A 25,488-nucleotide genomic window follows, 5' to 3' on the forward strand; every position below is an offset into this window, starting at 1 on the left:
ACTAAAATGCTAGTTAACATTAGTAATTAAACTTAAACAGCTAATGTGAGTCGAAACTGCCTGCGAGCTTCTCCTGTACTATACGGTAATTCCTCTACTATGCGACAGTAAGTCGCGTGGTTATGACACAATCGTTAGCCTATTTTTACAAAAATGTTTGCTATGGAGCCATAACGTGAGATACAAGTTAATGGAGCATTTTATACATTGTTGTGTTTCTTTAGAACTAAACAATGGACAAATAAAGTCTTTAAACTCTTTAGATGTAAAGTTATTCGCTGTCAAAGGGACACCAAAATGAATGGCAGTCAATGGAATGCTAACGGCGGGTGAGTGCTAGGTAGCATCAAAATGGCGCCATAGGAGGTACGCTTTGTGGAAGCTGGCTTACCCCCTTGGCAAGCACAGCCCACCCAGTGGCTTGTTTGAATTTGGTTGACCAATCACAACAGAGTGGGCCAGCTGACCAATCAGAGCAGACTGGGCTTCTCAGGAAGGTGTTTCAGACAGAGGAGCTGTAGCAATGGGCAGTATGAGAAACATATTAGGTTTTTTTGAACATCAAAGCATGTAAACCTATTCTAGTAGACCCCAAGAGTACAAATATGATGCTGAAAAGGAGTATAAATAGGGCTCTTTAACGGCCCTTTAACTCTCTGAAAGAATGCAAATACGCATATTTATTAAAATGTCAAATTATTTCTTTACGCTAACATGGACGAGAAGTCCTAAAAGTGCTATGGATGATATATCGACTATGGGTTTGCATGTGAACGTCAATTTCCATGACTGCTCCCACTGTGGACAACCTGCCCCCTCCACCAAACACATCTTATTCATGTCAGAAAGCACTCACAGAGGGACGGTACAGATGGAGGCACAACAACAGCAATAGCAACACAGCTGGAAGGGGAAGCCAAGAAAAGGACCGACATTCATCCACATTCATTCAGAAGCAGAGAGAGAGTGGCTGGCAGCCATGATAGTGGGTAGCTTGGAGCCGCAACAGACTTGGAGCTGAGATCAGAACCTTGGAAGACATTTAAAGGAGAAGAATGCTTCTTTCCACCACTGCACATGTGCAACAATGTTAATCTACACCCTTCCTTTCTCCTCCGTATTTTGCCACTGCAGGTTAATGAAGCTCTGTACCTCTTAGGCCGGCTACACACTGGCTGCGTGGCGTGAGCGTGTCAGCTGCGTGGCGTGTCCGTTCATATTTCGGCTCCCATGTTAATATGTTAGAGCTTACACACGCGCGGTGAAAACACGTGCATGCTAGAAATAGAACCGACGGCTATTTTTCACGCAACACGCAAGCGTCATTTTGACACAAATACATATTAATAAATTGATGAATGTTAAATAAATAAATGTTGATGTATGAAAGTCTCTAGGTTTTGATATAAATGCAGATATAAATGTAATAAAAAATAAAAAAAGATTTTTGTACTATTGCACCTGTCAATACAGAACAAATATTCTGTAGCCTATTTTGCCGTCAATACTGCCGACGTCTTTGCTGTAATCAAATCTAGCAGCAGCAAGGCTAGCAGCAGCAAGGCTAGCAGCAGCAGCAGCGACGCATCAGACACGTTTCTGGTCCTATAAGACATTGAAAACGCCACGCAACTGCCACACAACAGAAACGCCACACTCACACCACGCAGCCAGTGTGTAGCCGGCGGCCTTAGCTTCCATAATAAAATAGTTCCAGGACTCATTTTAAAATGTTTGAAAACACACTTTGGGACTTTTAGATTTATGCTCCTGCATTCAATTGACGGCCTGGCTACGTACGTAGGTACATGGAGATACCGCCCCTTTGCCGTAGCCTGACGTGCACCTCTCAAAAAATTTAACTACACGTTGCGGCAACGCTCGCCGCTCAGCCGTGGCCTGGTAGCGTTGCATTTCCCCCCTACTCATTTCCTGGTTCTCCTTCTCCAGAAACAACATGACATCAAGGAGAGGGTTAACTTTTCCTGCTACAGATTTCCCACCGTGGTCAGAAAGCACATTGGAGGCACTTTGTTTCTCTGACTATGAGACTCAAGAGGCGGTACTCGCTCCGAACCTAATCACCGTCACTCTCTCACTCGCTCTACACACACTCCCCACGCACACACACACACACATGCAGGCCCTGCAATTCTCTTAAAGAGATCGACGCACAGGTATAAACTTCAGACCACCTACGTAGGCTACGGCGAAAGCTCTGCGTGGAGCCTCCGCAGAACCATAATCAGCCTTAAAGGAGAATTCCGGCCGATTTTTACCTGAATCTTGATCACTATATATGTCCAAGTACTGTCGATAGGTAAAAAAACGAGCAAAATTGGTGCTAGCAAACTGGAGTTGCTGCAGCTACGTCCAGAGCTCCCAGTTAGCTAAAATGCCAGTTGTCGGGGCATCTTATAAAGAGTGCCTTTGTGCCTCTTAACAGACACAAAATGCAATTAAAATGTCTGTGCAACATGAACAGGGCCCTTACGTGACAACAAGATGTGTTTTCAACTCAGACATTGTGAAGAAACCGTTTAAATTCAAAGTTTGTACTGTCACCTGTCTCGATCCTGCCGGTAGCTAGCTCTGCCGCGCTAGCAGGCCCGACCGGCTTGAACAGTAATAGCGTTACTGAAGGCTAGCTGTAGTCTCGCGCTGAAGTCCCGTTGGAATTCAGTTGTTGCAGGAAATTGTAAACAAACAAAGGTGAACCATTTATTTTCTACAGTAGATCAACACACGGTATTCTTACTCCAAGCTTCTTCCCTTGTGAACACCCCCAATCTTCAATCTTCACACACTACGCTCCGATCTGCAAACTAGTGTTTACCGACGCGAGAGAAAGCAGAAGCAAAGATGCCGGTAGGGCCTGCTAGCACGGCCGAGCTAGCTACCGGCAGGATCGAGACAGGTGACAGTACAGACTTTGAATTTAAACGGTTTCTTCACAATGTCTGAGTTGAAAACGCATCTTGTTGTCACGTAAGGGCCCTGTTCATGTTGCACAGACATTTAAATTGCATTTGTGTCTGTTTAAGATGCCCCGACAACTGGCATTTTAGCTAACTGGGAGCTCTGGACGTAGCTGCGGCAACTCTAGTTTGCTAGCACCGATTTTGTTCGTTTTTTTTTCTCCTATCGACAGTACTCGGAGATATATAGCGATCAAGATTCAGGTAAAAATCGGCCGGAATTCTCCTTTAAGACGAATGTGTGTGAGCTGGAGTGTGTAGTTGGAAACTAACCTGGAGATGTCCTCTTCATCTTCATCAGAGCCCAGCTCCTCCTCCTCTCCACTCATCCTGCAGCTCATCTGGTAGACAGACATGCTGGGGTGCTCTATCAGCAGGTTCTCAAGGGGATCCACCTCAGGGGCTGATAGCAGCCCGCTCTCTGTACAAACAACATCCCAGTTCACACAGATCTGTTTTCATTCCAGTCTAACCCTACAGTCACATTAGCTACACGCTCCTGGGCGTGCCTAGCCTACTCCTGGTTGCTTGACAACAGTAAACAGAAATTCTCCAGTGGTACCTTCAAGCATGTCTTAAAAGTCACTTCAGAGATATTGTCTAGTCACAAGAACATACAGAAATACGATGTCCTGAAGCGTTTCCGCCACCTTGAATGATTTTCTTGTATGATTTTACGTTGAGCAACCAACGTACATACCTCACACTGCCCTCACTCCGATTGGCAGTCGCTTTGTCGCATCGCTCAGCATTTGCATAAAATCGTGGCAGCGGCAAGCTCGTCGCTTGTCGCTGGCAAACGGCCACTCCCATTGAAAATGAATGGCAGCCTGTCGCTTTGTCGCTGTCTCTTGTAGCTAATGTGACTGTAGGGTAAGCTGCACCCTCACTGAGCCAACATTTGAAAATATATAGATGTGAATGTACAGTATTGGTGCACCTCTGGCAGGGTTTATTTCTCACCTGGGAGATTAACAAGCACCCATCCTCCCTCCTCAAACTCCATCAGCTCCTCGTAAGTGTCCTCTGCTGCCTCAAAGTCCTCCCCGGCGTTCCCAAGCAGATGAGAAAGAATCTTTCCGATCATCTTTATGCCTCTATTGCAATCTGTAAATGAACAACAGCAAGCAGGTGAATTGCAAGAATGCACCAAAGACCACGTTTAATCACGATGCGATATTATATTGATTCTTTGGACAACGGTACGATATTTGCGGATATCTTAAAGTCCGTCAAGATGCAATGTTGATTTGATTAAATTGAGGGGCCTGCGATCGATATGAGACGATACCATAGGCCCATTTAACACAGTTACATTTATAGCAACTCAAAAAAGACTAAAACAGGATTTGACAATGTTATTACTGAGCCCGTTCTAGACATTTAAATTAAAAACAAACTCTTCTTTTTAATAAATATATATATAAAATAAAAACGTAAAGTGGGAATCTAAAATAAAAGGGGCATCTTACAGACGATATGATCGATATTTTCACTTTGCATCGATAATATTGGATCGTGGATCATTGATTAGATATATATACGATCGATCCAGGTCGATGTATGGTTACACCCCTACCAAAGACACAGCCAAGTAGTTTGGAATGTTTCGTGTCAGTTGATGACACCAAATGAATCCATATTTTAAATGTCAAAGTGAGCAGTGAGTTGATCCGAGTTACCTCTTCCAACTCCTCCCTGCTTGTGTTTTTTTTGTGTGCAAATTAGCAATGCGAGTGGCTCCCCCTTGAGGCTGTCCCAATAAACACCCCCAAAGTCTTCCAGGGACACATAGCACATGCCTGCTCTTGATCAACAACAACTGATTCCATTGCGCCAGCTCAGAAACCTGAGCAGCCTGAGTTGTGACGTTGTGAAGTTGTGTTGTGCCCGAGCTGAAATGGCTGAGGGAACACGATGATACAAGAGGCTGAAATTACACTGAGCAGCAATATTATATCATCTCTGTGCTACTGGTTCAGATGTCTTCCATGACCTCAGACTGCAGCTGACTGACCTTTTGTTCCCAACAGAAACCCCGGTGAAATTGATATCAACACTGTTTGTGTGTGTTAGTTCCTGGTACAGGTCCCCATGCGATTCTTGGGCAAAGATATTTTAGTCTCTTAATATTACTTATTGCACTAAAACTGAAAAAAATCCTACGGCCACAATAAATGAAAGTATAGTCAACGAAGTGATCATAAGATTATTGACCTTGTCCCATTTACCCAATACAGTGAGTGAAGGTGTAATTAAGGGTCAATATTTACTGTATTGAATCTTTATATCTGCTGAACGTAAAGATCTTTTTCATGCAGACAACAACAGACCTTAATTTGTTTCCTTATCTGTTAAGTTTCCTCAGGTATATCTCAAAATGTATTATATGGCCGTGTTATACCATGATTTAGTAGATGTCTGCTGTCGTTGTTTGAGACAAACATATCCATAAATACACCTGTGTTTTCCCCACAGTGTCCGGATGCCTTCCTGCCTGCTTGTCAGTGTGTTTTGCCCGGAATGTAATGTCACCATACCCCTCCCTGCAAGCACGTACATAATCCCCCATCAAGCCTTTTATAAACCTGATATCCGCAGAAAACAGCTGAGTGCGTGCTCAGATACTGTATAAGTGTTATATATAGTGAACATTTCTTGTAATGACAGCTGGGCTCAGATATAAGTGTCTTAATTTCTTGTAATGACAGCTGCTCGCATTAGGTATGGGTTTTGAGGTGGTGTTTGTCCGTACAGCATAGAATACATTACAAACCAAGTACCAAGAGAGTATTGTTCTTACAGAACAAAAGACAACAAGGCTCATAACTGGCCAGAAGGCTATTGCTCAGTGGTCATAGTTACATTTTGACTTACCCGACCAAAATAAAGTATGTTTGTCTTCGGGTGTGGTCGTTGTACAGAAAGGGTCCCCGCTCTCTTGCTGTTCTTCAGAGATTGTTTTGATCTCAAAGTTGTTTATCGGCGAGAGTCCTCCCTGCGACCTGAAACGTCACCAAGCCCCGCCCAATGAGGCGGGACCGCGGACGGAGCGGGTGTGCGTCAGTCACTGCGTCATACATGCACAAACCAAATCCGAGACCACTTTTCCTTCTGCAAAGATATTAGGACAGGAATTCATATTTGTGAACACTGTCTTCTCAAGCTATAACTCAGAGTGGAACAGTTATAGATAAGCTATGTCTATAGGAACTTGTAAACAACGTAGTGGACAAAAAGGTATTTCTACCGTAGACTAACGTTAGTAAGAAAGTTTCAAAAATGGACAGTAACCTAATGTATGTTCCCCACAACCACTCAAACATGCTCATTTGAAGCAGCAGCACCAGAAAGCACAGGGAGGAATTTCTTCTGTGAAAACTAGTAAGTTATAGCTAGTTATTTTATACTTACCGATTTGTGCACGAGCGAACAACTAGCTAGCTAGCTAGCTAGCTAACTCCATAATGTTTTTAAAGAGTTTTATCTAAGACTTTGTCAAAGGGAAAATGTAAAACCTTCCGAGAGAAGAGAAAAGAGAGACAAGAAGCAAGCACAGTGCTAGCAGCCATGGTGTTAACAAAGAATTTCTAATAAGGTAGACGGGCTTTGGTGTTAATTAATAGCATTATGGCACAGCTTGGTTTTCATCTTTGTCATCTCCAAATAAAAAGATCAACCCGCCGCCTTAAATTGACTTAATTCTTGACTCTCCTTTTCTAGCTCATGCTTGTGTTGACTTAACTGCGCACAATAACAATAGGAAGGACTGTCTCAGTATAGACACATGACATGTTTTATCTCAAAATAATTATATGGTTTGTGGCTTTACGACATATTGACATACCGGTAGATTATCTTTGGTGGAAAATCATAATCTTGGCTCGATTGTATACTCTCTGATACACTTTTGGAAACCAGGAAGTGGTGCGACTCTATGCTGCCAATCCGGGTCCTTCCACCCGTCATGTGCAGAGTTTGAGAAAAGCCGAACGAACGCGAAATCAAAAACTACAGCTTTGCTTGGCACATTTAGGACAGGACTGAAGGTAACTATAACAAGTACTTTTTGAGGGGAGGCTGGTGGCAGCGACAGCTCTCTTCTATGTCTTGTATTTGCTTAGAGATGAAGAAATGAATCCCTCGGTGCTTGAAGTCTTGTTTTGTTCGGTATTAAAATAGAAACTAAACGTGGTATGTGTATGCGTTGTTGATTTAACTGTCTTCATTATCGTCGAAACGTTCTCTTTGGGGAAAAAACAAACGACAACATTTATGTCAGTTTATATAGCTACCAGTCAGTTTAGACCAGTAGCTACTCGACTAACGAACACACTTAACTCCATATAGAAACCGGGGTAATTTTAATTTGGATCAAATAATGTTGGGTGTTGCCACCTATAATTGGACCCGAGATATTTTAAGAATTAATTGACAGCCGCCACGTTGTAATTCGGGGTACCTGCAGTGTATAAAGCATTACATAATTATACATAATTTTTTGAAATACAGTTGTGTATTTGTAATGTATGGAGATGCATTTCAATAATTTATTTGTTGCAATTTTGTGCCGTTTCGTTTAACTTACAAGTAAAAGTGAAACCGAATTTGTCCTGACAGTCATGTAGCCTATACTAGGTTCGTTCATCTAATGTTATATTATTCCAGTTCCCAGAGATGTGGGTCTCCCAGGAAAAAAACAAAACGATCATATACAGCATGTATGCATTGCCTGGTGATGGCAAACTTAATTTCTTTGACTCCAAAAGTCACAGGACTATTGGTCTGAGCTCCAGAGTCACAGGATTTGTGTTAGATTTGCACCACTAAAGAACATTATGAACTAATATGGGTCTTGCATTACCACCTAATTGTGTCTTGTAGAGGGCCCTTCGTCAAAATCTCGGCCGACCGTCGGCAGAAAAGGCAGTCGGACCAGTCGGGTCCCCGAGGTCCAAAAAATGCCTCAAAACACACTGAGGCGACACTGACTTGAGCGTACGCTCTGCGCGTGCGCAAAACGTAATACGTCTCCATAGCAGCAGGCGGCGCTTCTCTGTATTGTTTCTATTAACAGTCTATGATTGTTTCCCAGAAAATGAAAACCGGCAGCTGATTGGACAAACGTGTCACGTGGGTCTTTTTTCTCTGAAAATTCACAGCCAGACTGTCATGATGGCTTGTTCAGAATACGATCTCATATTGTACTAAAATAGTTCACCGAAACGTGTTTCTCAAAACATTTTAAGTGAGAAATAGGCCGTGCAGTTACTGAATCTGTCTTCATTTCAGATCAACAAAGGTCCGTTAAAAGATTTTCGTCAGATTTTGAGCGGGTCACCCACTCGCCATTTCCGGGTGTGCCCCGACTGCCCTGTCTCCGACTGAACATGTCGTGTCGGCCCAAATGAAGGCCGACGGCTCCTCCGACGGGCAACGGCACGGGACACACCGAACAGACTCGAGTCACCGACCTCGCCAGACGGTCCGACGGCCGATAATCGGCTCTGTGTGTCAGCGCCCTAAGCTTACTACACACCGAGCCGATAATCGGTCGTTGGACAGTCTGGTGAGGTCACTGACTCGAGTCTTTTCGGTGTGTTCCGTGCCATCGTCCATCCGAGGGGCCGTCGTCCTTCGGTTTGGCCGATTTGACATGTATAATCGGCGGGGCGGGCACTGCTGGCAGTCGGACTAAAATGACCCCTCTGATTGGTAGAGTGCTGACCCGGAAACGGGGAGTGGAATGAGCGTGACCAGAGTCTCTCAAAATCTGACGAAAATCTCTTAAACTGACCTTTGTTGATCTGAAATGAAGACAGATTCAGCAACTGCACGGCCTATTTCTCTCTTAAAATGTTTTCAGAAACACGTTTCAGTGAACTATTTTAGTACAATATGAGATAGTATTCTGAACAAGGCGCCATACCCACGTGACGCGTTCGTCCAATCAGCTGCTGGTTTTCATTTTTTGGGCGAAATACAGATTAGCGCCGCCTGCTGTTATGGAGACGTATTACATCTCGTCGCTTTAGTGTGTTCAGAGGCACTTTTTTGACTAACTTGGGGAGACTGATCAGTCCAACTGGCTTTCCTGCCGACGGTCGGCCATCTGGTCGGTGTGTCTGGGCCTTTAGACATCATGATTGCAAAATGACACACGGCTAGACTAGGTTTGGTGTTTTAGTAGATGCTGCCGTGCTAACCCCGGCGAAACAATCGTGTCAAAACTCATTAAAAAAATGAATTCTGTGTCGGCAAAATGTAGTCTTCCTCTGATCTGAACCATGGCTTAAAGTTACTACACACAGAAACTTACACACATGGCTTAAATGTTTTAGGTAAGACGCCCACAGTAGAGTTGACTGTTCTCTTCTCTTTTCTATGATGCCAGGGTCTCAACGCAGGAATGGCTCCACGGATGGATGATGTCATGCGTCTGTGCTGTGAATTATCAGCTCACGATCAGATCAAGGTGGCCGTGAAAAGCTCCACCAAAGGAGCTGTGGTGACAGGAGGAACTGCCTTCGTGGGCGGGCTGCTCGGTGGACCTCCAGGCATTGCTGTTGGTAAGAATAAGTACTCGGACAAACGCTACAGATTCTGACTTTTGTATTTCTGAAGTAGACTCTACAGCTGCCTGCACTGACTGGGGACTGTGAGATTTCTAGGGTTCCACACCTTGAAGGGAAATGCAAAACTCTGAGCAGGCTATTATTTACATTACAGATGAGACTGTTTGAAGATTTGAATAATACTAATTCTTCTAACCACCTCTTCTTCATTCTTATTCACTGTTAAGTTATTGGTAGAACATGAATCCACAGGGATTTACTGCTTTTCTCTGTCTTGGCTCATGTTTAGGCATGTTTGGCTCAAGTCTTTGGGTTTGTGACTCTTGGTGGGACAACACTATCAGTTTAGACTCTGAACTGATCAGGATCGTTCTGAAACACAGGACTTTCACCCAGGAGGGCTGGGATCACGTCCCGCGTGTGGCGTTTGTCATCCGTTTTAAATCACCCATATTATGCTCATTTTCAGGTTGCACCAGAATATGTTTACATGGTTTAATTTTCAAAAAACACCATATTTTTGTTGTACTGCACCGCTCTCTCTCTCTCACTGCTGCAGATCCTCTTTTCAGCTGGTCTCTGTTTTAGCTACAGAGTGAGACCTCTTTTCTTCTTCTTCTTCTGTACTATCTTTGATTGCACTCGCACATGTGCAGTAGCTCAGATGTAGATCATGTCAGCTAGCTAGCTCTATAGACAGTAAAAGAAAGGCTGTTTCTACAACTTCAGTCAGTTACAAGGCAGGATTAGCTGAGAGACTTCTAAATGAGGGCGCACATGGAAGTAGTTCTTTTGTAGATTATGGTGAACTTGTGTGTGTTGTAGCAGTGCTTTGCTATTGAGAACGAGGTAGCATGCTAGCTAATGCTACGAGCTAACGGTTGCGGTTAGCCAGCTCGTTTCGGCTTGTGACATCACAAGCCGTGCCGATTTTGAACAGCTCACCCGGAGACTGAAGGCAGGACACATTCAGAAACCGTATCTCACTCAAAACAGCATGGATGGATTTTTTTTCAAAGTTTGTATGTGTGTGGAAGCGCCAGAGACACAAAAGAACACCCCAAATCCCAGAAAAAGTGTTTTTTTCATAATATGGGCACTTTAATAAAGCCCATTCTTTTCCTAAACCCGACCGTTTATTGTTTTCTTAAGCGTGTGACGTTGGTCACCGTCGTGTTTTTGTCGTTTTTTAGTGTTACTAAAGCCTTTTCCCAGTGTTTTTTTTTTTTTTTTGCACACACGTGACATTGTTCTCGCGATAGCACGGCACGTTCTCACGATAACATGCGTCTATGTTTACATGCGCTGTATACAGTGTAGACATACACGTGGATAGCTCAAAATGCGTACAGATAACACGCCATTTGGCTTTAGGAATGTGGCGTGTATGTTTATGCAAAGTCATGATGCCATGTTGCAAATGAGCAGAATATGGGACCTTTTAAGATTCCTGATCATTGAGTTTTCTGTTGTCTTTGATGCAGGTTTATACATGCTGACATTTGATTTCCACTGACCCTGTAACTGACCATTTATCTCCACCAGGGGGGGCAGTAGGCGGTCTGCTGGGCTGCTGGCTGACCAGCGGCCAGTTCCGGCCTCTGCCTCAGATCCTGATGGAGATGCCCCCCGCCCAGCAACAGAAGCTCTACGACCACATCCAGACCATCCTGGGGAACTTGAGCTGGATGGACGCGGCCCAGCTCATCGCCCTGGTGATGGGCAACGCCACTCTGCAGCAGCAGGTCACCGCCGCGCTGGTTAGCTACGTCACACAGGAACTCAAAGCAGAGGTGCGCTATCGAGACTGAGTTCTAGTTCCGCACAGACTTTTTTCAGGATGGTCAGGCCTGCCAAACACAACCAGAGTCCTCTGCAAAAGGTTTTTGTACTTCATTGGAAAAACGGAATCATGGATGTTTTATTTTCTCAACTGGGGCAAATGGAGAAGTTAGCCTTTGCTATTTTCAGAGTGTCTAACAACAGAGGTGGAATGTAACCAAGTGCATTTACTCAAGTACTGTATTAAGTACATTTTTTAAGGTACTAAGTAATTTCACCCTAGGCTGCTTTGCACCTTGACCTCGAGCCAAACAACCCCCCATAAGCTTTTTTCCCTTGTTATAACGTTGGTCGAGTTAGCATTATCAGCTGGTTAGCTTAGTGCAGGCGCTAATGGATCCACGTTTGTATCTCATAAATTACCCCACTAATAATACCCGGAATGATACCAAACTTCTACAGTAGTACAAATAGTTTCTGTACTTATAAAATGAGGCATTAGAAAGTTTGGAACTACACCAGAAGTATGTAGTAGTAGTAGTATGTAAGTACTGCGCAATAGCGCCGATAGTGCGGTAGCAGCCGAAAGGAGTATCCATCAGGCAAGTATTATTTAAATATACTTCTGGTGTAGTTACAAACTTTCTAATGCCTCGTTTTATAAGTACAGAAACTATTTGTACTACTGTAGAAGTTTGGTATCATTCCGGGTATTATTAGTGGGGTAATTTACGAGATACAAACGTGGATCCATTAGCGCCTGCACTAAGCTAACCAGCTGATAATGCTAACTCGACCAACGTTATAACAAGGGAAAAAAGCTTATGGGGGGTTGTTTGGCTCGAGGTCAAGGTGCAAAGCAGCCTAGGGTGAAATTACGCCGAACCATCACTTTAACCACTGCTACTCCCCTATATTTATTTGGCAGATTCAGATTATAAATACAAAATTTAAATCAACTCATAACTTATGAACTATTGCTACCCAGCAGCATATCCGTTATCCTTTATCCACTGTAATATTAGAGATGCTTACACAGTAATGAACCGCTAATTATAATCCAGTGATATTATAGATATTGTTCTGAAAAGGACCATTCTGCAGGATGACTACTTTAACTATCGGTATTTTGGTAGTTTATTTTAACGTCAATACTTCAGTAAAAGATCTGAGTACCTTATCCACCACTGCCTTAACATGAAAGAAATCACAGTCACCATAGAAAGCTATCTGTGTTACTCAATCATGAATAAATAGTGACATTAGCACAAATTATGTTTTTGTACAACAGATGCCAAATTTCCTCTCTGGTTTTTAAAAAGAATATTGTGCTTCCGGATCTCCTTATGCCCACATTCTGTATCAGCATGTTTTAATATACATCTGCGTAGGAACTTCAAATAAAATACACCTTTTGCAGCAATTTTGCTTTTGACTAATCATTTGCTTATTTAATAATGTTAAATTGTTAGGATTGTTAGGGCACATTTTGAAAAATACACACATCTGTAAGCAAGAATTGCAGCAACAATGTCTCACAACTGCTGTACAATATTATAATAATAAAAATCATCTTGTTACACAAACTGCTCCTAAAGGTCAGGAATGAACTTCCACAACAAGTTTGTCTTGAGCCCATAACTATCTCCTTGGCATGTTTAGTTCAAACAGGTGATGTCCTATTAGGTTTAATTCAGCCCTTGTAGTAAAACTGTTAATACCTGTGCAGGGGCTTTTATTCATATACACTGTAGTCTAAGATATGGAGGCCCATTAATGCCAGGAAAATTAAGTGATTAAATGTTATGCAATATATAAAAAAAAAAAAATCATGGGGAGTCAATATTAGGAGATAGTACATCGAAATTATGAGATACCAAGTTAAAATGATAATAATCAAAATTATTAAAATGTTGTATACATTTATTTTACTTTAACCAAAAGAAGGGCAGCAGGTGTGCGTTCTAAACGGGTGATCAACGTCAAAAATCCAAATCGGTTCAAAAGTTGAAAAAAGTGGCACACAATCAGAGCAATCGATGCCGGTAGAGCTTCACATTTTATTGAAACTAGTACAGTGCCCGTTTGGAGCGCATGCCTGTTCGGAACGGCCGATTGCTTGGTTCCCAGTGGTTGTTTTTTTGACTGGGTGGGGGTGCCCTTTGAAGTGTTCTCAAGCCACTCTTCCGATGGTAAAGGTAAATTTACTGCATTTATATAGCGCCTTCCTACCTTACCAGACAATGTGCTTTACAATTTTCCTCTCATTCAGCCATTCACATACACCGATGGGGGCGTCGTGCCTAACAGGATACTATCTTCCTCGTAACACATCCTGCTGCTGCAGGAATAGCAACGCGGATTTCGGTGCCTCATTCTGGTGCCACTGATATGCCTGCACTTCTCTCTGATGCTCTGAAACAGACGTTACAGGAAACAGAAACACAGCTGCACATGACGCTAGTTAACACTACACTCAACAGCAGCTAACGTTAGCCTACCGCTAGCTAGTAGCTGGATTAAACACAGTTACAATGCTGACAGCTAACGCTAAACGGTGTAAAGTGTGACAGTGTTTCACTGGAGAGGATTCCGACACCGGGATGTAACAATCTGCAGCTGCTGTTGTCGGAAAAACACAGACGGTGCGTTCTATGAAACTGGTAATTTACAGCCTTGTGGTCCATTCAAAGTTGTGTGACTAGATTAAATATATAATAAACAAATACAAATCTTAAAATCAAGTTCATAAAGTCACTTTCTTTGCATTCATTTGATTCCCAATCAAGATCCACCGGTAAGAATGGCTTTCCATTGTTAATATGTACTTAAAAACTGTTCTGAAATGCAAAATAATAGAATTTTAATCATGTGACAAAACGTGATTAATCGCGATTAACTATAGAAATTCAACGATTAATCGCGATTAAGAAAATGTAATCGTTGGACAGCCCTACTTGTTTTGTCTACGCAGTGACACAGATGAGCGAGGTCATCTATGCAAAGTGGGATGGAAGCGACGTGGCAACCAGTCCAGTTTTGTTATCTAATCTCTCTCAACAATGTCATTTTGAAGTGGAGATAGTGAAGGCAGCAACCTTTTTCAGTCAGTTTGCACACATTGCTGCTGGTGAAATAATGAATATAAATTCTTCCACAATCAAGTCAAAACCTGTAAATATCTCAATGTTTCGATTGAAACGTCGACGTAGATCGTGAACTATAATATTGTGACAAAAATGTCACTTGTCACCACTTTCCCTGTGGTGTTGGAGCTTCTCTAAAACACAGGTGATGCATAGCAGAAATAAGAACCGGTGCGACTATCTTTGCATCTTCCAAAGTAAAACACACATCTGTCCTTACCCACAAAACCGTGAGCACTGAAACCAGCCAGCAGTAAGGCTTAAATTAGAGATCCTGCCATCAACTGCACACACAATATTCAACTACAATGTGGGATATGGTGAGTTGAATTAAACATATTGTGTAATAATACTGTATAGTAATCATGTAGCAAAAAAGCAAACACAATAGGTTGTAATTTGTTTACAAAGACCGATTCTTTTATTCATAAAAACAACTTTTGGATGTTGAAATGACATTAGGCCTACGTTTACATAGCAACAACATATCCAGCTTTATCTTCTTTTTCAAATGTGTCTGGCACAGAGACCAAACCCTTGTTAGAAGGCACAAAAGACAGCATTGTGACAATTTGTAAAGTTAAAATGGGACAGTAAGCACTGAGTGTACGGGATATAGTACCAAGGACGCAGACTATGTCTTCATGTCATGGTTCAGGCCCAAATATCTACAGTATATAGTGTTGCATTATAACACTGTACTCCACTTTACATTAGAGTCCAGTGAGCAGTTATTTGGAGCTTTAAGTGGAGATGAACAATAAAAGTTATAACCTAAATAAGGTCCATGACAGAGACGGTGAGACAGTCAACTGGTTAAGATTGGACTTGATGAAAAGCCAGTCAGTGGCTTGTATTTTGGTTGCCTCATTTGGACCCTGGTGTTAAGCTGTGGTCCAGCTGAGCACACGTCTGTGTTGTCTGTAACATCAGAGTGCACCAAACCATAACGTGACCCAGGTTCTAAAACACAATTGCTTGAAACCTGCATTAACTGTTTTTTTGGCCAATTGGGAGCAGCGGGTACTACCTGTAAACACAACATTGACATGTCACCTTATAAAAAAAAAAAACAACAAAGGCAAATGTGTTAGCCAACAGTAGCTTAACTACACATCCAGCAAATTATTGGAGTCTTGTTTCCAGCAACCTATAGTTAACAAAAGTCCAATATTTTTGCCTGGTTTGTTCCTCCGAGCAACACCTGTGACATTAAAAACGTATAGTAATTTGTGGTTTCCGTAGTACTGTATCCAAAACTGTCCAGAAAGAAAACCAGTGCTTATGTCAAGTGGTCATTTATAGCTTTACGTGGTTCTATTTATTGTTAAAATATATGAAATGCAACCACTTGATACTCATAAAAACACAGTTGCAAATCCTGCCCACACACCTTCATCCCATTGCTGTTCTTGACAAAAAAGATGCTAAACAGAAGGCACAGCGGGACTCTGGAACAGTTGGTCTTCCTGTACACTCCTTGGCCTGACAGAAGTAAATTGTAAATAGGTCATCTCATGACTTCCAAAAGGACAGAGTCCACTGGTCTCAATATGATGTGAAACCTTAAATCCCACACAATGTAAATGGATAAATGGTTATGGGCCCATAGCCATTGTTAAAACATGGTAACGTCACAGCAAAGCTTCTCAGGTCCAGTTGAAGGTACCGTTATTCATGAATCGGCCAAACCCTTTTAACACAACCTAAAGATGTATTCTTACATTTTTCTTAGCAATTGTCATTATTTCTGAACCAAAGGTCCTTAAAGGAACACGCCGACTTATTGGGACTTTAGCTTATTCCCCGTATCCCCCAGAGTTAGATAAGTCCATACATACCCTTCTCATCTCCGTGCGTGTCGTAACTCTGGCGCACCCACCGCTAGCCTAGCTTAGCACAGATCCTGGAGGTAACCGGCTCCATCTAGCCTACTGCTCCCAATAAGTGACAAAAATAACGCCAACATTTTCCTATTTACATGTTGTGATTTGTATAGTCACAGCGTGTACAAATAACAAGGTCACATGAGACATAGCCATCTTCTAACTGTATATAAACTGGGAACTATATTCTCAGAAGGCGAGCACTGCTACTTCTGCTACTTGGGCGGAGTGGTTAGCACAACACCTGAAAAGCACCGTTGTTGCTCTCTGCTCCTCACCACGGGGCTTCTCAGGTGCTGCGAGCAAATCACTCCGCCCAAGTAGCAGTGCTTCGCCTTCTGAGAATATAGTTCCCAGTTTATATACGGTTAGAAGATGGCTGTGTGTCATGTGACCTTGTTATTTGTACACGCTGTGACTATACAAATCACAACATGGAAATAGGAACATGTTGGCGTTATTTTGTCACTTATTGGGAGCAGTAGGCTAGATGGAGCCGGTTACCTCCAGGATCTGTGCTAAGCTAGGCTAGCAGTGGGGGCGTCAGACAGAGTTACGACACGCACGGAGATGAGAAGGGTATGTATGGACTTATCTAACTCTGGGGGATACGGGGAATAAGACAAAGTCCCAATAAGTCGGGGTGTTCCTTTAATACGTACAAAAACAGCAGTGTAAAAATTACTAGTTGTCGTTTGTTGGGGGTTATGTCCATTTCTCATATTTCCATTTGCCGGTACAATGACTTCCTGGAGTCTTGCCGTCACACATAAGCCCCTGTGAAGCCGCAGCTCGTCATTTGTACGCTGCTTTAGAGGTGGTGGTGGGAAGAATTTTTTTTTTTCACCTTTATGTCAAGCATGAATATGCCATCAAGGATTATGATAAAAGTACATTTTATAAAACAAAAAACACACCGTACGTTATTGAAACAGAGAGATATTACCAGTTTGGCAGTGTTAAGTGAATAAATGCATTCAGGTGAAAGTAGTGTGACAGTGCTACATATTTATTTATATTATATATATATATATATATATATATATATATATATATATATATATATAAAAATAACTTGTCTATTTGAAGGCTCTTTCTGTTGACAGAGTAACAAAAGGTTCACAGGCACAACTGTGTGAAATCAGACAATAAAATTTCATAACTATCAGCAAATTATATCCATTTGCTACCTAGTGTTCTATATTTATTTATTTTTTTTGGCGCCATTTTATTGAAGTGCCTGAATTCTGTGTGTAAACTTTATGCACAGTGTAGTTGAAAACCTCCCACCCCGGAACAAAAATTGTTATTGTTATTTACTAACAATATACCACAATGCAAAGCTTTGCTTTTCCTCCTGAGATGACAGACGTTTAAAATTGGTGAAAGAATGTTGACATTGAAGTAAAAATGCTCTTGTCTAAATCTATCTGATCTACTTAAGTGATTCGATTTTTCACCAAACGAGTGCAAAATGGGCGAGGAGTTGAGGAAATTGGTTCAAAACACTGGTTCAATTCACGACCCTATTGCTATGTTCAACTATCTCAATCTCACTAGTGCTTCCTACGCAAAATGTTTCATTAATAAAAAGGCAAAAAACAAGTCATTTCAAAACGGTTCTCAAGTCTGGAGCTGCAGAACACCACGGAGATGCATTGAGAGCCGCACGCGCCATCCGCAACAAGGTGCTCAGAGGGAGTACACAAGGCAGGTTCAAAGCAGTGTTATTAGTAAAGCTATGTGCGGGAAAATACACTTCATTTACATTTGGAGTAAGTAAAAGAAAAAAAAAAAAAGAAAAGAATTTACACTGTACAATACATCAAATCCTATCTAACGTGAGACATAGAGTAAAGGTGTAGAAATTCCGGTGCAGTCTAAAACTGGTCAGAGAGGAGATCACACAGTCTCTGAGACACAGACTCCCTGCTGGTCCGCAGGGTCAGCCGGTACATCTGGAGAGAAAACACACACAGTTACACAGGCTATATGATGACTGATGGTTCAATACCTGTGTGTGTGTGTGTGTGTGTGTGTGTGTGTGTGTGTGTGTGTGTGTGTGTGTGTGTGTGTGTGTGTGTGTTAGTTTACCTGTGCTTGTGTGTTGGGCTCCAGTCTGAGGAGGCAGCCCACCTGAGTGTTCTTAGTGTGAATGACTCCAGCTCCAACAAAGTTTGCAGGATTGGGATCCACCCCAATCAGCAGAGCTACACCGAAACCTAAGATCTACGAAAGAATTTACAGAGAAACAACTTTATATTTTAAAAAAATATATAGAATGAACGCCTTGCTGTTGTATGCCTAAGTTAAGGTGCAGTTTACGCCCATGTCTGTCCAGACCCCCTTTTTTTGGCACGATGCTGTGACGTGCGACATAGAGTCCAGTGTTTCCTCTGTTGATTTGGCCGTGGTGGCCCGGCACAGCAAAATTTCTGCCGCCACGGTATCAGAAATAGGGCAGACGCACAACAGGGTTTCCACTATGTACACCGTGCACCGCCGCTCCTTCAGCCGTTTATAAAGTCGTAATTACACGACTCAACTCAAGCGAACTGGAACAGTGACAGGACGTCATCACTCGCGAAGTCATGGCAACCAAATAAACAACAGGGCGAGTACTACTTGTCACTCAATCTTAGGCAAAGTGACAAACCGCTGCGGTGACAGTGAACGCTGCGGTGACAGTGAACGCTGCGGTGACAGTGAACGCTGCCTTTGACTCCCCGCTGCAGGAGACGCTGTATTACTGTATTCCCGCTGAGTTCAAAACCTACTGTAAATTGTATGACGTGAATGTCAAGTGCAGCATACAGGTCGAAATAAGTCGTACATTTTCACACAAACAGTTGCTTAATGTAAAGCTAAGCAGTTTCCCTTAAAGAAGTGATTTTTTTGTATTTACCTTGGCATTGGTCACATCTGTGTCCATTGGGTGTTGGGCTTTGAAGATTGTTTGAACCTCTTGCTGAGGACTGAGGACACAGGAGGACAGGAACAGGACATGTTAATATACTGTAGAATGCTAGCCACTGCATTAATTGCAATATACATGACACTTGCATAAGTACGTGACATACTAGGGGTGTTGAAAGTAATCATTGCGTCGACGCATCGCGATCCGGACAAGGACGATTCTGCATCGATGCAGTCCAGACCATAATCGATTATTGCCTACTGATGGTACTTGTTGATTTCCCACTTGCTGTTTTTATATATATATATATATATATATTTCTGACTGCATGAATTTGTCGTTGAAAACCATGTGTAGCAATATATAATAATATTAAAAAGGTGCTCTAAGCGATGTCACGTGTTTTAGAGCCAACAACGCTTAGAGCAGGGGTTTTCAAACTGTGTGTGTGTGGACCACTATTTGTAATCGCGAATTTTCGGACCACCTCATAATACACATAATAAAATATGTATAGCCTACACACAGTCCTACCTGAATTAATCTGCAACTGTTAATAGGCCTACTAGCACTAAAACTATAACTGGTCATCTCATCAGTACAACAGGCTTGTTAAAAGAAAGTTTACTGCACACAACAGCTGCCACATATTTAATTTATTTATTTACTCAAGCTCCCGAGGGCATAATCAGGATCATTTTGAACAACAGGCTTATTTCCATAGCAATGGGGTATTAAATCTATACAGTAATAAGAACACAGGATATAGTAAAAATGTCAACATTTCAACATTTAATGAAAACAGAGTATAGGCCTACTTGGTTAAACATTTTAAAAAAGTTGTCAAAAGGAATAGCCATTTGCCAGCCCTATATGAACCTAATATCCCCCTCTGTCCTGCTCCACATCTTTCCCTTCCTCTTTTTGTCATCTGTCTAATATAGGCCTATATTAAAAACAAACAAACAAATAAATAAATGGTCACCTAATGAGATGGATGATGTTGCTTTGCAGACGTTAATTTCTGGATGTCAGGTTCCAGTGATGACAGCCTCAATCTGAGATCTGGTTCAACATTAAGTCTGTTCCGATACTTTGTCTTCAACATGACCAGGGATGAAAATCCTGATTCACAGAGGCAAGTGGTTGGAAAAGGCACAATCCACTTCAGGGCTTTGTCGGACAGCTCGGGGTATTCTGTGGCAACTTTCAGCCAAAAAGCAGGCAGGCATCTCTCAGAAAAGTCATTTTTTAAAGCACTGTCACAGGACAGTTCGGCCAGGCTGTCTTGCTCTCTGGAGGTGGGGTTTGTCAGGGTGTAGTCATCCAGGGTGGCAAACGGATTTCTTATCCAGTTCACTGTTGTGTCGGGAGTTGGGAAATAAATCCGTAGCTGAGTTTTCAGCAGGTGCAGGTGCTCTCTGACATCATCTTGCACAGTACTTGAAAGGTGCATGTCTAATCAGAAAGATTTGGAAATGAGTCATAGTTTGCCTCCTCAACACGCCTGGCCCACATCTCCATCTTCTTGATTACTGCTTCAACTTTGTCTTGTGTATGAAAAAGAGTAACCGACTTCCCCTGTAGGCTCCTATTTAGTCCATTCAAGTGCTCAAAAATGTCAGACAGATATGCCAACTTGGCAAGCCAGTCTGCATCATTGAATCGGCCAGAAAGGTCGAACTTGGTGTCAAGTAGAAACCGTCTCACCTCATCTCGCAACTCGTAAAGCTGTGCAAGCGCCTTCCCTCTTGACAGCCACCGGACCTCGGTATGGAGCAGCAATTGTCGGTGCTCACTGCCCATCTCGTCGCATAAAACTGAAAACGGTCTTGAATTCAGTGGGCCGGCCTTGATGAAATTGACAGCTTTTACTGCTTCATCCAGAACAGTTTTCAGATCAGGAGGCATTCTTTTTGGCTGCGAGAGCCTCTCTGTGGATGCTGCAGTGGATGGATTTCGCTTGCGGAGCTACTGCTTGCACACGTTTAACAAGGCCGCTGTGTTGGCCTACCATGGCTGCTGCCCCGTCTGTGCTTATTCCCACGCATCGTGACCAGTCAATCCCATGTTCTGTGATGAAACCGTTCAACATGTCAAAAAGTGCCTCTGCGGTTGTTCGTGTCTGCAGAGGTTTACAAAAGAGAAAGTCCTCCTCTATTTCTCCGTTGTATTCATACCTTACGTAGGCGAGCAGGTTGGCGAGGTTCGCTATGTCAGTGGATTCGTCCAGCTGAACAGCAAAAAAATCGACTGGCTTTGACCCGCGATATCAATTGGTCTTTCACATTGCTGGTCATCTCCTCGATTCTGCGCTGCACAGTGTTGTCTGATAATGGAATCAAGTCCATTTGCTTTCGTGCTTTGTCACCCAGCATGACACCCACAGTCTCTTTAATTGCTGGCAGCACCACCTCCTCACCGAGTGTATGTGGCATCCCTTTTTTCGCTATGATTCGGGACACCCGGTACGAGACTTCCACTGCTTTAGCAGTAGCACCACCTGTAGATGTCGATTCCATTACTTTCTTGCTTGTGCGGTATTCCTGGAGCTTGCTTTTGAAAAACTCGACTGGCTTGGACTTAAATTCCTCATGCTTGATTTCCAGATGCCGGCGAAGATTTGACGGTTTCATGCTCTCGTTAGCCAGTGCCTCGTAGCAACAAACGCAAACGGGCAACGGCTCATCTTCGGGGACAGTGTAGCTGAATCCTAATGTTAAGTAGCTTTCATAGCATTTTCTTTTCACTCTCCTTTTCTTTGTTTCTTCATGAGGAATCTGGCTCGTAGATGCCTCCAACTCATTCTCAATTTCTTCATTATTGGTAACCTCTGCTTCTTTTCTCTCCACCGATCCATGTTGTGGTTCTAACGGCACTGGACTTGAACGTTATGGCTGAGTGCCACGAGCCTATTTTAGTAATCACACAATAACGACAATTCAGTTTTAATTTTAATTGTATATCAATATACATATTCTTAATTTTTATGGGAATTTCCTGGTAAAATGAAGGTAAAAAAACTATTATTACATGGCTTGGTTGAATTCTAAGGCATTCTACGGTCTGTTATTTTCTTGATAACAGACAGTTGCTAAGCATAACACACCGTTGCCATGCATAGCAGAGTGTTGGAGTGTCTGGAGAACAGCTATATGAATCAGCTGAAAGAAGTCCAGATACTTTATCAGCTGTGGCTTCACGTTGGGGTCCTGGGGTCCGTTTCAGGAAGGAGGTTTAACAAACTGAGTCTGACCCTGATGTCTGAGTTGATTTACCCTGAGGTGGGAAACTGAGTTTTCGGTTCCAGAACAGCTGATAAGAGTTGGTTCAATCAATTCGGAGTAGCTTCACTCAGAGCTAAGCGCGTGCACCACCACAATAAAAAGGCAGCATGAATGGAGCCATGATACTACGATTCACCATGGTAACAACCACAAACAAACTGGTCGGCGCACATACAGCGAGTTTGAACATGTATTTCGTTAAAAAAGCAACATAGCGGCTGCTGCAAAAGAGAGAGAATTGGTGTGGGAGAAAATCGCTGCTCGAGTCAGTGCATTAATTTCATATTTAATCACAGGTAACCTATAATATTACTGGTGAAAACTGGAATGGTATTACACCTTTTTCATTTAGGGGCAATCCTGCGGGCGAAAAAGTAAGATACTAATCCCATTCTGAGCCTGCAGCACCAGCATCATTAAACAGAAATACTGTATAATTTATAATCATTTAATTCTTTTTAATGGCTCTCACTGGTTTGTGTCCAGGGAACACTACAAGAACATTTAGAAAACAAAATGCATCAGAGCGAGTCACACTCTGACGGCGCTTTTCTATACGGTGGCTTTACTAATGTGCTCCGCATCACCATACGGAAAATACCATACGGAAAATACTGAGCACCCACTGCCAGTGGGCTACATTCATTTAAAATTAAACATTGCAGTTGGTGCCAAGTGGAGAGTCTGTCATAGTGTGACTGGTTATGTCGGTGGCATTGATTCTAAATTTCCCACGAAGCTGATCGCGGTTACGTGTCAGTTAAACTTCTCATCTCCAGTCCTATCTGTATCTGTGAGAAGTGGCGCTGTCCTGAGCTGAAAGACAGCCTACTTTACAGCTTTATTATCGAGTCAGTAGGCGTGTGTGTGTTCCTGTCGGCCGCTGCCCATTTCCTAAGGTTCTGAAATGCAAATATTTTTTGACAACTTTTTTGGGCCGTGCGCCCGTGAGCACCCACGGAGGAAAACATAAATCAGCGCCTATTGCGCATCAACAATGTTGTAAAGAAAACTACCGTTTGCGGAAAAAAAATGAAGTGACACAACGAATCTGCTGGGATGTAAAAGCATGTCCACGATGGTGGATGTTAGTGATATGAGGACGGATAAGGTAGCCTATCTACATATCTAATCGACTGAAGAAAAATACCTCTCAAATCGGTTATCTGGAAATGAAAATACATCTAGTCGGGGCTCATATCATCCCGACGTCAACTCTCTGTGAAGTAGGCCTAATACAGCTTTGTCATCAACGGGATCGTCGACAAAAGGACATGCAATGTTTGAGAAAAAACGTTACATACGTTTTTTTATTCATGCAGATAAACTGCGCTCAAATGTGCCTGATACAGACTGAATGAATGAATGAAAGGAAATGAATGCGCGCTGTGTCAGAGGGAGGAGACTGAGAAGAAAACCTGCTCCCGACCAGGTTAGGTTCACAGACTCAGTTACCATAGTAACTGACTCTGAGCTGAAGTTACCGCTCTTTCTGAAACAGAAAACCCAGAGTTTCCCTCATCTCAAGGTTAACAAACTCAGAGTTTTCACTAAACCTGCTTTCTGAAACGGACCCCAGATCACCCTGTCATGTTGTATTCGCTATAACAACCGCCTCGCTCTACATTATCCCTCACTTATTTTATATTTTATTTTGCTTTTCCACGGACCACCTGCAGTACCCTCGTGGACCACAGTTTGGGAATGACTGGCTTAGAGCACCTTTAAGGAGGTGACGCATCGGGATGCATCGTGATATTGAATGGACGGAATAATCGGAATCGACTTACCGTGACGCCATTGAAGATTCACACCCCTATGACCTACCTGTGTCCAAAGCACTTTACAATGCTCCATATGTCCACGCAGGTTCCCATTCCCATTGGGGTTTGATAGCATTGTATTGTATCTGAATCCAGAACCAAGTCTGCTTTTGGAGTCCGTATGCTTTCAGCTAGAATATTTTACCGGTGAAGACGTGCCACTGTTGGCCTTGTTGAACTACAAAAACATACCATTCACTCACATGAAGTGCGGTGTTACAGAGTCATGTAACATAGTGGTGCTTCTTTTATACTACATCACATTACATTTAGCTGACGCTCTTATCCAAAGTGACCTCAATAAGAGCCATTTGTTTGTGACGAGTAATGTTCCCACCTTCCATGCCGTGCTGAGGAATTTTATGTACAGATTCAGGTGCCGATTACAGAGTCAAAGAATACAATTTGAACTGCCTTAATCAACCCTGCACTTAGTGATACCAGATATACTTCCAAACTCTGGAAACACTGGAACACACATCTGCATCTGTTTTAATTATTGTGCATAGCTATTTCTATGTCTGTATGTTTTGTATGTTCCCTTTATGTAATAAGTGGTAGTCTGTACATCTGTATGTTTTTATGTTTGTGTGTACCCCTCTTGTAATATGTTATGTGTACTTTTATATCTGGACCTTGAGTCTGTAAATAAAGTTATATATAAAAAAGGGTCGCAGGTCGGAACTGAACCCACGACCGCTGCGGTGAGGACCGAGCCTCTAGGCACATGGGGCGCACGCTCCACCAGGTGAGCCACCCAGGTGCCCCAAAATTGGCCTTTTCTGACAGAGACAAATGCTGATAGGAACCTTGGGACAAGTGAGCCTTACACTCCGAGCTGTTTCCAGCGTTGGAAGAAGTCTTGGGATGTCATCTCTGTAGGCTGAAAAAACTTGTTCAGCATCACAGGGAGTTTCACTGCAATCTTCTGTAGAGTTCCACCATATCTGTACACACACACACACACACACACACACACACACACACACACACACACACACACACACACACACACACACACACACACACACACACACACAGAGTCAGAAATGAGCACATATAAGTAAACTTAGTAGAGTGCAGAGCGCCGCCAG

At 42.6% G+C, this 25,488-nt stretch overlaps 3 protein-coding genes across 6 annotated transcripts in view; 1 reads left to right on the forward strand and 2 right to left on the reverse strand.

The window, feature by feature from the left end:
• LOC144518109 (tumor protein p53-inducible nuclear protein 2) overlaps nucleotides 1–6,067 on the reverse strand; it is a 9,716-nt gene extending 3,649 nt beyond the window's left edge. The window contains exons 1-3 of the mRNA XM_078250562.1: nucleotides 5,856–6,067; nucleotides 3,942–4,085; nucleotides 3,252–3,399 (exon numbers count right to left, since the gene is read on the reverse strand). Coding sequence (XP_078106688.1) covers nucleotides 3,252–3,399; nucleotides 3,942–4,065 — 272 coding nt within the window. The 5' untranslated portion in view covers nucleotides 4,066–4,085; nucleotides 5,856–6,067. The remainder of the gene's footprint in view (nucleotides 1–3,251; nucleotides 3,400–3,941; nucleotides 4,086–5,855) is intronic.
• A 13-nt stretch (nucleotides 6,068–6,080) lies between these two features.
• On the forward strand, nucleotides 6,081–11,684 carry LOC144518181 (protein C19orf12 homolog). Of its 3 annotated transcripts, none has more exons than XM_078250690.1 (3): nucleotides 6,081–6,362; nucleotides 9,373–9,547; nucleotides 11,099–11,684. In XM_078250690.1, the coding sequence occupies exons 2-3, from the start codon at nucleotides 9,388–9,390 to the stop codon at nucleotides 11,362–11,364; spliced, it is 426 nt and encodes a 141-aa protein (XP_078106816.1). In that variant the 5' UTR covers nucleotides 6,081–6,362; nucleotides 9,373–9,387; the 3' UTR covers nucleotides 11,365–11,684. The 3 variants fall into 3 exon arrangements, with proteins under 3 accessions (XP_078106816.1, XP_078106989.1, XP_078106903.1); XM_078250863.1 differs by lacking the exon at nucleotides 6,081–6,362 and adding an exon at nucleotides 6,916–7,027; XM_078250777.1 differs by lacking the exon at nucleotides 6,081–6,362 and adding an exon at nucleotides 7,149–7,172.
• A 5,722-nt stretch (nucleotides 11,685–17,406) lies between these two features.
• The window catches only part of LOC144518343 (AP-2 complex subunit alpha-2-like), a 31,430-nt gene continuing 23,348 nt past the window's right edge, over nucleotides 17,407–25,488 (reverse strand). For both annotated transcript variants that reach the window (XM_078250995.1, XM_078251084.1), the window contains 4 exons: nucleotides 25,225–25,341; nucleotides 19,273–19,342; nucleotides 18,462–18,596; nucleotides 17,407–18,325 (listed from right to left, as the gene is read on the reverse strand). In XM_078250995.1, coding sequence (XP_078107121.1) covers nucleotides 18,248–18,325; nucleotides 18,462–18,596; nucleotides 19,273–19,342; nucleotides 25,225–25,341 — 400 coding nt within the window. In that variant the 3' untranslated portion in view covers nucleotides 17,407–18,247. The remainder of the gene's footprint in view (nucleotides 18,326–18,461; nucleotides 18,597–19,272; nucleotides 19,343–25,224; nucleotides 25,342–25,488) is intronic.

The sequence above is a fragment of the Sander vitreus genome, chromosome 1 (assembly GCF_031162955.1).
Source record: "Sander vitreus isolate 19-12246 chromosome 1, sanVit1, whole genome shotgun sequence".
Classification (NCBI taxonomy): Eukaryota; Metazoa; Chordata; class Actinopteri; order Perciformes; family Percidae; genus Sander; species Sander vitreus.